The sequence below is a fragment of the Primulina tabacum genome, chromosome 8, assembly GCF_025594145.1.
Source record: "Primulina tabacum isolate GXHZ01 chromosome 8, ASM2559414v2, whole genome shotgun sequence".
Lineage (NCBI taxonomy): Eukaryota > Viridiplantae > Streptophyta > Magnoliopsida > Lamiales > Gesneriaceae > Primulina > Primulina tabacum.
Genome location: NC_134557.1, coordinates 6,633,685 through 6,645,023, shown reverse-complemented (window position 1 = coordinate 6,645,023; position 11,339 = coordinate 6,633,685). Strand labels below are relative to the sequence as shown.

General features: G+C 33.2%; 2 protein-coding genes across 3 annotated transcripts; one reads left to right on the top strand and one right to left on the bottom strand.

The window, feature by feature from the left end:
- Nucleotides 1-459: 459 nt before the first annotated feature.
- Nucleotides 460-3,742, bottom strand: LOC142553427 (large ribosomal subunit protein uL18-like). Its single transcript, XM_075663659.1, has 9 exons — nt 3,585-3,742; nt 2,941-3,010; nt 2,763-2,854; nt 2,217-2,343; nt 2,053-2,132; nt 1,793-1,909; nt 1,319-1,453; nt 1,013-1,182; nt 460-806 (listed from the first exon to the last, which is right to left on the bottom strand). Exons 1-9 carry the CDS (start codon nt 3,585-3,587, stop codon nt 695-697), a joined length of 906 nt encoding a protein of 301 aa, XP_075519774.1. The 5' UTR covers nt 3,588-3,742; the 3' UTR covers nt 460-694.
- A 1,077-nt stretch (nt 3,743-4,819) lies between these two features.
- On the top strand, nt 4,820-7,234 carry LOC142553426 (F-box/LRR-repeat protein 12). Of its 2 annotated transcripts, none has more exons than XM_075663658.1 (2): nt 4,820-5,055; nt 5,651-7,234. In XM_075663658.1, exon 2 carries the CDS (start codon nt 5,912-5,914, stop codon nt 7,082-7,084), a length of 1,173 nt encoding a protein of 390 aa, XP_075519773.1. In that variant the 5' UTR covers nt 4,820-5,055; nt 5,651-5,911; the 3' UTR covers nt 7,085-7,234. The 2 variants fall into 2 exon arrangements, with proteins under 2 accessions (XP_075519773.1, XP_075519771.1); XM_075663656.1 differs by having other exon boundaries at nt 5,155-7,234.
- Nucleotides 7,235-11,339: the final 4,105 nt, after the last annotated feature.

The following is an 11,339-nucleotide window of genomic DNA, read 5'->3' as shown; positions in this document are numbered from 1 at the left end:
GCATTGCCTTTTATTTAACAAGGTTGAAGTGGATAATAGAACCTGAACGGTCATTTAAAGGAAAAAATCCATCCAAGCATAAATTAGGATTTGATATTTAAATAAATAAACTAGCCTAAAGTGCTATCAATATCATTTAGCCAAAACTAGAATAAATCTTATTTCTGGGTTTTAAGCCAACGAGAAAAGGCTAACTATTACATAGAAAACACACAAGCACGAAGCCAAACCTTGACAACGCCAGTAAACTACATAGGTGGCATGTTTTTGAAAAAAAAAATTCAAGTGATCAAAATTTACCTTCTAAAAATGGTTTTGAGTATTGAATTTCAAAAAAGTTTCTACGAAACTCAGAAATATCGAATATTAGAATTCTAAACAATCTTTATCGTATCTATGTCACGCTAATTTTTGCGCAGCATAAGCCAAATACCCATTGTCGGGGCCAGTAGGGCAGCGTTTCTTTCAACTCTAAAACCATTAATATAGCTGATTCAAAATTCAGAACAAGGGAAAACGACATAGATCACTTCCACACGTAGTACTGTGTCCAAAAACAATAACGAAATCGCCAAATCTCCTTACATATGAGAAACAAAGAAAGCCCCTGTGCAGGGTGTGTGCTGAAAGCATAAATTTATGGTGTGTGCTGAAGGCAGAAATTTATGGGGTCTTAAATTGCAGGGTGTGCTGTTCACTCGTCATCATCCTCCTCTTCGTCATTTGCTGCTGCAGCATTAAGAGCATTCAACCTCTGGACCAGCTTCTCCCTCCTCTCCTCGTAAGTTAGCTTCTTAAGGTTGAATCTGCAGAAGTGATTCCAAAACACAAAATTGCAAGTGAGAAAATAGTTTTAGTTATAATAAAGACTAATTTATTGATTAGACGATTTCTCGACCACAATTACTTGAGCATATAGCATGGAGAACATGACAACCACTTATCACAGCATGCCCTAGACTCTAGGGAATAAGATAGGAAATAATTTGATCAGATAGCGAGATCGCTATACCTCTTGTGCGTCTTTGGGGGTTGTTTTTCAGCTTTCTTTTTTGTGGGATCAGCACGAATGGCAGCATGAACCTTCTTATACATCTCCTCCATGTTCTCTGACTCAATACCCTTTTTTATAAACCTGCTAAAATGAGATTGGTACTTCTCGGGCTCATCTTCCATCAAAGTCTGCACAGTTCAAGGTTGTAAAAAAAATTAAAGCACTAGCAGAACAAGAAATTGTTACTGTATCATGACCAACCAAAAAGTTAAAAAAGGCAAGCCATGTGTTACAACACAGCAAATATTTCTAGTTAAAACTTACATTCATATAGGAAGTAACATGACCGCCATAGATGTATTTCCTATGCACTTCAGGGTCAAGCTGCTTGCTGCTCTTGTCAAATCCAGCAAACCTTTTATCACTGTGAGGGATGTCAAGTCCACCATCCAGAGCTCCCTGTGAAGAGATAAAGGAGCAGAGTTGACACTAATGCTTAAATATTAAATAAAAAGATTTATTCCAAACTACTCCTCGTCTGTAAGGGGCACCATGGTACTTGTAAATAACATAGTAAATGAGAAGCTTAAATTCATTTTACAAAGTATTTGCATCGAGCTTGAGAGGTTCTCTCAAGAAAAGCCTCAAAACCCGATTATCAAAGGAGGTAGGCATGAAGAAAATCCCACAAAACCAGAAACAGTAAAGATCCTAACAAAACATATATATTAATATAAAAAAATCAAACTGCCCAGAAAATGGCCATAATTTAAATGCCTAATCATGAAACAATGATACCTTGAGGGCACCAAAAACGCGATTTCCAGTGGTAGTCCTTAAAAGTCCAACGTCAAGGAGCGCACGGAAAGGCCTTCTGCTTTCGGATGGTTCAACAGAATAATCCTCTCCAGTGGCCTGAAAAGATTATTTGCCATCGACAAACATCCAAAACACTAATCACATGGAAAAACCTCATACCATATGGGGAGTCCGACAATGATTAATGACATAACATCCGCAAAAAGATAAATAAGATATGCAGAGAATAAATCGATAACCTCAACGTTTCCTTCATAATCCTCGTCCATTTCAAGTTTTTTCAGAACTCTACGAGCCAGCAGAAGTCCAGTACAGTAAGCTAAATCAAATTCAAAACACTATACATTAGACACCATCTATAAGCAAGTGTAAAATATCCGGAAAATAATTCACTAAAAAATACCAGCAGCATAATTGGTGAGGCCGACTTCAAGGCCATAGATAGGCAACTCATGGGAATAAGCAGCAGCAAGGATGTGGTCACCAGCAATGCTTGCAGAGACAACTTGGGCAATTATATCTTTATTGGTCTAAGAGTGAATTAAGGATATACTATGCAAAGATATATATATCTATATATACGCCCACCAGAACACGCAAATTCCACATCAATTACTCAATACAAATCAACTTCTAACCTATTCAAGTATAATCAATCAGTAGAGATGCTACCATGCTCATTAAGATGGTTATCAAACACGGATTTCAAATACCATGTGATCCACTGCCTATGACACCCCTTAGTTCACTTCAAAAAGAATTTCCAAAATAAAAAAAAAATAGAGTTAAAAATTAGAATTTTAAACAAATATACAATTTGGGGAACATAGGTACAGACATTTGTGCATCCAAGGTGATTGGGACCCAAAGCAAAATATCAAATGCTTCAACTTATTTTAAAAAAACAAATTATTTCACATTAATGACAAATGAGGGCGTGTCAGGATACAAATCGCACTACAATGCGATATTTCGGAGTGTTGTACTTATTCTTGTCCTGGTTGATCAGTCGAATCCTTGCCCGGTAGTCAGTCTTTCCCTCTAAATTAAAAATAATTATTATTTCAAAGTCATCAAGCTACTGACTTAATATTAAAGCAGTGCATAAAACATTGTCAGTTACTCACGCCTCCTTCTCTTGAATTTAACTTGGAACCGTTTGAAGTAAGCTCTCGACTTTTGCGCCTTGACAAAGACCTGTAAAAGGATCATGAAATGTTAAAATTTTGCAATAGAGTAAACATATAGATGGACTACTAACATAAAATCCACCCACACTCACATTAAACTAGAAGTAGAAAAAGTAAAATCATGTTAAAAAAACAGAAGTTATATTTTTCAACACAAAAAATAATTCAAATGACGACCCAAAAATATACGCCATACACGTCATATCAACCTGAGAACTCAACCAAATGTTACCAAAATCCATCACATCGTATTTGCAAGATACAAATCGGAGAAAATTTCAAATTTAAAAATAAAATAAACGAAAACCACACATACTCGGCCATTACTTCATTAAAACACTGAGATATACAAGCAAAAACACATTAAAAATCAACAAAACAGTTTTTCGATCCAAACTCAATTGAAATCTAGGTAAGGAACCAAAAAGAGATTTCAGTAACATTTTTCCTTTCAAAATCTAAGCACAAACACATAATGTTATGAAGAGAAACATCCCATCACACAACAAATTATTGAACAAAAGAACAGCAAAATTTAAACATCGGCAGCCTCATTTCAAAACTCAAAACTGAAATCTCACCATTGTCGACTGTTTTTCGCTATGCTGCAGCCTGCAAACAGAGGACGTAACAAGATTAATGTTTGCGGCAACCCTTATATAGAAGTAAAACCCTAGTGAAATTATGGGCTGAATTATACGAACATTCCATCTTGGTTTGGGCTTATTTGTGAGCCCATATTGTTGAATGAGAATAGTGCAACTGGGCTCACTTTGCTTCCACGAACATAACAAGTGGATATGTATTTAACCATTGAAAGCGTCTTTTGCTTCTCTCTATTCAATCTCATCGAGAAATTTCATCTTTTTTCATAATTTATTTAAATTTTGTATGAAGGTTGAAAATATTAGCTTTGTAGTACAAATTTAAATATATCCATATTATATGGCATTTTTTCCCTTAATATCTATAACTTCTTATATGTGTTGCTTACGATACTAATAAAATAAAAATAAAAAATTTAATTTTTTTGGTCTAAAATATTTGTTTACGTTGTTCATTTAGGTTATCAAATTTTAATTTAGTTTGTAATTTTTTTATTTTTTTATGATTTTAGTTATTTTTTTCGATATGACAACGCTGCGACATTGATATAGTGGTAACATGTGCTGATGTGTGTATTGCTCTATCAGAACTTCAGATGAAAATAAATGTCATATCATGAAATTTATATGATTAAAGTTAAAGTTTGACGAACAGAATATCAAAATCAAAAATAAGAAAATATATATAACTTAAAAAACATAGTTTTTTTAAAATAAATATTATTGTTATCTATTCTGTTTTATTAAAGTTGAGGATATGATAGTAACCACCTATGAAAGACACCAATTTTTCTTTCCAACTTTACCCATATATATTAATATTACACTTTGTTTTTTTTTTTAAATTTCAACATACAATTTTATTTTTATTTTTTTATTTCAATAATTCAAATATCAATTTAGTCCCTCCATAGTTTGTCAAATTTTACTTTAGTTCAACGATAATGATAAAAAAAATGTAGACACACACATCGCATGTGCGTAACTAGTTTTAACATTACGTTTTAGATTAGTTTGAAACTTTAAATAAAATTATTAGAAATTAGGATTATTATTCTTATTGAAACATGATGACATAACTTTCAAATTTTACATCTAAATTAATATTTCAAAAAAATAATAGCATTTCCTTGAATGTGCCGAGTTGAATATATTGTCAATCAAATCTAAAAACAAGGGGCCAAATGTGAAGTTAATGGTGGAGTAATTGTCATTATCAAATGTTCAGTCCTTAACCTTGCCCTAATTTTTAAATTTCTCTCCTTTTTTTTTACAGGATAATGATCTTAGAAATTCAAAACATTTGATTAATGGTTTGCTGCAAATCATCCAATGAACTGAGGCGACGGTTTCTGTTTCATCCTCGAGTCAAGAATTCATACAAGCTGTGGTCACCCTGGTTGAAAACAACATCCCCTCCTTTCGTCTCAGTAATTTTCGCAATTTGGTATTCGTGTTTTTAATTAAGCTCTTGAATTGTTGTTTCTTTTCCTTTGGCTATTGGGAATTGATGCTTACTGAATCGACCCTTTTTTATGTTTTCTAGGTTCTTGAATTTGAAATTCTCATCGGGATTTTATTGTAATCAAATATGTTTGTAGTAGATAATTCATCTTGATTCTATGGAGCTAATATGCAAGGCTGTAAAGTCCGCCAGGTGTGATGAACCTTATATTTTGTCAATCTTAGGCAGAATTATTTACTTTCGACTGGAACTGGGATTCTACTTTGTAAAATGCAGTGATTTTAAGTTGATGAACCTCATCACGGGGCTAATCTCTTCAGAAAATCTGGCTTGCGCCATGTGTGTATATTATTTGGTCAATGTCATTCTCGTGTGGTATAAATACGTCTGAAGATGCATTGAAGTGTTGACTATGTAGTGAATTAGGACCATTTCTGGCAACGGCTTTAACATTGTACATTCAACGTGTCTTAATATATCAGCGTGCTATGCTCGTTTCTTCTTTTATTCATTGAATCAATGTTATCATTGTTTATAGCTTTATGTGACCAGTTTGTTTCTTTCTCAATCTTTGCAGCTATATCTGGCAACTTTCTTCTCCTTGAACCATCTATAATTATTGAACTTTTGGCTTAGGTTCCAACTATAACAGATTTATTAACATGGATTATGTCATTTCGTTTTAGCTATCCCAAATAGTTTACTTAAGTTGATTAGGTGTACCATCTTCCTGCTCTTGTGGACATCTCATGGTTATAATGTGGACTGCGGAGACTTGATTGCACTTGTGTTAAATATTTGGGCATTGCAACCTTGTAAAGACTTATATCGTGTCAATATGACCAATGATCCAATCATTCTGTCAACATCCGTCCTCCAACTTCCTGACGATTGCTTATATTTTATTTTTCAAAATCTTGACTGTTGTTCTGATCGTGAATCATTTGGACTAACTTGTCGTCGGTGGCTTCACATTCAAAATTCCTCTCGTCGATCTTTGCAATTCCATTGTTCGCTCACTTGTCTAAGGATTGTCTCACATATCCTCCCTTCAACCAAGATCCTTCCCTTCCATCTGCACCAGTTACTCCGTCGTTTTCAGCAGCTACAGTCGCTATCACTATCTGGGTGTACCGAGCTCCCTGATTTAGGTTTATCTGCATTGCTTCACTATGGCTCAAAGTTGCAGAGCTTGCATCTAGATTGTTGTTTTGACATAACAGATCACGGGCTTTCCATCATTGCACATGGCTGCCCTTCTTTGACAACCATTAGCCTTTACCGGTGCGACATTACTGATATTGGATTGGAAGTACTCTCTAAATCTTGTGTCGCACTAAAAGATGTCAATATCTCGTACTCTGTACTTGTTTCTGATCATGGGATTCGTGCTCTCACCCAAAATTGCCGCCATCTTCGAGCTATCAACATATCTCACTGCAGAAATATAAGTGGTGTTGGCTTTCAAGGATGTTCAAATACTCTAGTTTACTTAGAAGCCAATTCGTGTAAGCTTGAGCCGGAAGGAATACAGGGTATGGTTAGTGGTGGTGGCTTAGAGTACTTAAACATTTCCAACTTAATCTGGAGCATACACGGTCACGGATTGGCATCGATGGATTCTGGATATCTTTCCCAACTCAGAGTGCTGAATCTTCGGTTGTGCAGAACCATTGGGAACGAAGCTATAGTGGCAATTTCAGTGGGGTGTCCACTGCTTCAAGAGTGGAACTTGGCTCTGTGCCATGAAGTTCGATTGGCAGGATGGGCATCAATCGGGTCGAACTGTGGTAAATTGGAGCGTCTTCATGTGAACCGGTGCCAGAACCTCTGTGATCAGGGCTTGCAATCTCTGAGAGAGGGCTGCAAAAGGATGCAGCATTTGTACTTGAGTCGATGCAGAAGGTTGAGCTTGACAGCTATTGAGATGTTCAAGTGTTTGAGAAGTGACGTGAAGATTGTGGATGATGAAATTATGTGCATTGCGCCTGCTTCGGCCTTCAGGTCATAGCTGGTACAAATAATATTAATTTTGTTTGGAAACTTGACTACCTCTTGTGTCCCCGTCTTTTTTCTTATAAACTGAGGGAAAAAAAATGTATTTCCTGTTTGCATTTAAAATTTTTGCAGTATAAGTGTCAAATACATTAAGCATAAGACAGATGAATGTCAAGAACTCATTTCCTGTGTTGTTAGCATTTAGGCTTTTTTGAGATACTGAGCCAAATTTAGAAAACATTTTATGAACTCAAACCTGTGAGTAATGAAAAAAATAAGAATCATCTCTGTTCTTTTATCACTTCAAATATCTTCACCCTAACTTTTTCTAGAAAACCATGGCCGGAGAAAACCATGGCCGACGGAAAAGGTAAGAGTTTTCTCCATTTTTAAAATCTCCTTTCGGACTCTTCCATTTCTGCTGAGCCTTGGCGATTCCTTGGCCAAATCGAAAACTTCTTTCAGCGAGTGTCCGGCCACTGTCGGCCCTGTCCATGGAATTACCGGCTCTGCACCATCGATTATGTTTGGTTAAATGGGATAAAATTATGTTTTATCATAAAAACGATTTTATTTTGGTTCGGTTTAATCGGTTTGGCTGAAAAATTCGGTCGGCTCAGTTTGGTCGAAAAATAATTCGATTACTTCGGTTTTCTGTAATTCGTTTACGTCGGTTCGGTTATAACCAATGTTCACCCATAATTGTGCTTCTTCATCTCATGCTGTGTGCTTGTGGTGGTCCGGTGGATGGTTTGGGAACGGAAATAATATTGCACTCTATAATTGTCCTTTGTCTCCTCAACTTATTAGATACCAATGTAGTACAATTTTGTTATGACTAGTTTTTAATCACATCAAAAGGAAAATAAAATTTTCGAAAGCATGGATTGCATGGACAATCAAATACATGACCAAACTCAAAATCAAATTCGAGTATTTTATTTGCTGAAAAATTTAGATATGTATTTTGTTCGTAAAATATTAAAATAGACCTATTAAATTACTTAAGCGTCGTACAAAAATACGTATATTTAATTCATCTGGAAACTTTAATATTATTCATTCATTTTTCTCTTCTAAAAACGACAATATTAATTTATTTGTTATATATTACACATGCATGGCGTGTCCTTGATTACTATTATTAATAATATTAAGAAAAAAAAATTACCACAAATTAAAATCTATCCATTTTTATTCAATTAATAATTGATAAAAATTAAAATTTATAATTATGTATTTTCATATTAAATATATTATAATAGAATAAAATCATTTCAATCTTAAATTATTATAAAATTATGAATAAATTACTTATTATTTAAGAAAAATATAATTATATTGTTAATAATATACATTTATAAATAGCCATATAATGATGAAGCGGTTCCACGACGGGTTTATTTAAACTCGAGACTTATCTTGGACCTGCTTATGGACCCACTTCACCAAATCTAATCTCCGCCCGTCCTCCGAATGAGGCGGGTTTGATATGAGGTCGAATTTGAACCCGACTCATTGTTATCTCTAATTATACATCCTTATTTAATCAAGTATTTGGTTCACATTTTAAAAATTACTAGCAATAATTTGCACGTGTGCATGTTATACGTGGTATTTTTTGTGTACATTTTTTTGTTATTTTTAATTAAATAATTTTCTTATAACAATTTTTATCGTATAATGATACAATTATTTAAAAATTCAAAAGTTTAGATAAATATTAAAGAAAAATCTTAGTGGCTTTAAATATTTTTTAAGTGGATAGGATAATGATAAGATAATACATAAAATTACAAAAAAAAATATTTTATTAAACGAAAATATTGTAGTTTTATAATTTAAAATGATATTATTGGTATTTTTTTTAAAAAATCATCATGAAAGTTACCCTATTAACATTAAACTTAATATGATAATAATAATAATAATAATAATAATATAAGTATAGATAACATAGATACGAATGTCACATTATATCGTTGAAATAATTATCTAATCACGATTTTTGTTAGTTCAAATTAATAAAATTTCATATTTTGTTATCAGAAGTGATAAAGACATTTAAAAAATTAAAAAGCTAGATAAAGATGTAACTGAATTTTAAAATACATTGATAAAGATAAAAATGAACGATTCAAAAAAAAAAAAGAGAGAGGCTATTTTAGAAAAATAATTTAAAAAAAATTCATCAACGAATTCTTTAAATAGGACTCCATTGAATCAAATATATAAATACAAAGGTATCAATTTAATTAATTAATTAGCATACTCAGCACACATACAGTGTGACGTCTCGAATGAACAAGATATTGAGAAATTGTTCATATGTAAAATCATAATTATTGATACGGGCCTATTTAATGCAAAATCTTTTATTTTTTCAATGTGATTGTGAATTTCTGCACAACTATATATGTATCTACTCAAACGCATACAATATAATCTAAAGTTAACACATCCAAATAACCCAAAAGATCTCGTAATCTAAAGCTGCATGAAATTTCATATAAAATGCTATAAAATATAGCAATTAACACCATATAAACTCCTTTAAAGCACCAAAAACCTCCTTAAACATGTTTTTCAAATCCGGTCAATAATTTGTTCATATAAAACTCGAAAATCGCTTAAATAAATTGCCCATTCATAAAATAATTTATTCAAGCATGAACTCAAATAAAAAAAATGCGTGACACCATTATTTCGCGGAGGAGGGTTCTCAGGCAATTGCATCTTCTCCTCGACTCCTCTACTAGTCCTCCATGTGTCCGTCGCCTAAATCATTAGCTCCGTCGTTTTCACTTGCATCATCCAAGTATAGTTAGTTTAAAGACTCAACATACATATTCAAATACTAATTAATACATAATAAAATTGTATAACATGCGTGGGACATTATCGTACATAAATACATAACTTGCTTCACTTTTACATGGTCAAATGTAATGCAAATCTGGTAACCATCATTATAGTACATGCTAAAACGTCCATAATCTTGTAATAGTGGTGCAACCTAAGTATATCATTTGGTATAGCTCGTCCTAACCGTAGACAATACGCGTACCGTCCATTCTTTTTGGAAAGGCATGGGTTACGCGGACGTGCAACTGCAAACACTACGAGCCATTTTCTCCATCTCCCATTGCACACACGCTAAACACAATTCAAACCCATTAAATAAACCTCTCAATTAACATCAAAACATCTTTTGAACTCATAATCATGCTTCTCTCAAACCCTTACAACCAAACTTAGATTGTTGGCTCGAATGGCTTAAGCTTCACATACACACATCATCATGCATCTTTCTTTCAAAATTTGGTTTACCTTGAAATAAGACAATATAATATCATTATACATGTATCATAATCAAATATAATATAAACTGATTGGACATCACACCAACAATTGAATGATACTTGCCTTGTTCTTTTTTATGACAATCTGAACTTTGAGAACACGATTCTAGCCTCCAGATGAAAGAGCCACGCTAAAATATTCCCGAATCTGAAATTGAAAATTTTGAAACCTATGTGAATAGGAAGATGACGTGAACGACTGATATGGAAAGGGTTTTTCGATCTTTGTTTTCTTTGGACTTCTATTACGCTTTCAGATTTAGGTGAGTGGCCCGGAAAATGGCTTATAGGTCTAATGAGATATCCATTTTTATCATACATATAATTTAATAAAACTTCAGACAAAAAAACATGAATAATTATTTTTCATAAAATTCCTCGTTCGTCTAGTCTCAATTTCTTCGTCTCATATCATACCACGTACCTAAAAGATATCAAAATTATATGTTCGCACAACATACATATAAATTCATAACTTAAATATTTTATTTTTTTTGATAAAATAATTTAAATATTTAGATACATAGATTCACATAATTAAATAAATAAATTATTTAAAAATCTCTCTTGAGTGGGTTAATTGATGTTGGACATTATAGTTCTCTCATCTTAAATGAATTTCGTCATCGAAATTCGACTCGCCAAATAAATCAGGATAACGATTGTGTATATCTGATTCAGTCCCAAGCAGCTTCTTATATCAATTGGTTCCATCATAGGACTTCGACCATATTTATATCCTTCTTCCCCAGCTTCTGGAATTCATTATCAAGGAATTGAACATGCATCTTCTCGTAAGAAAAATTCACTTTCCACTGATGAGTTCATGCAGAATCACATGTGATGGATTCAAAACGTACTTCTAGAGTATGGAAATATGAAATACATTGTGAACTCCTGGAAAAT

Bases quoted from the DNA above. Each gene is read 5' to 3' on its own strand.
- LOC142553427 (XM_075663659.1), bottom strand. The intron at 2,344-2,762 runs GTATCCTGACAC...ATTCACTCTTAG, and splicing joins ATCGCATTGTAGTGCGATTT to ACCAATAAAGATATAATTGC. The intron at 2,133-2,216 runs GTATTTTTTAGT...AATTTGATTTAG, and splicing joins CCTCACCAATTATGCTGCTG to CTTACTGTACTGGACTTCTG.
- LOC142553426 (XM_075663658.1), top strand. From the start codon at position 5,912: ATGACCAATGATCCAATCATTCTGTCAACATCCGTCCTCCAACTTCCT.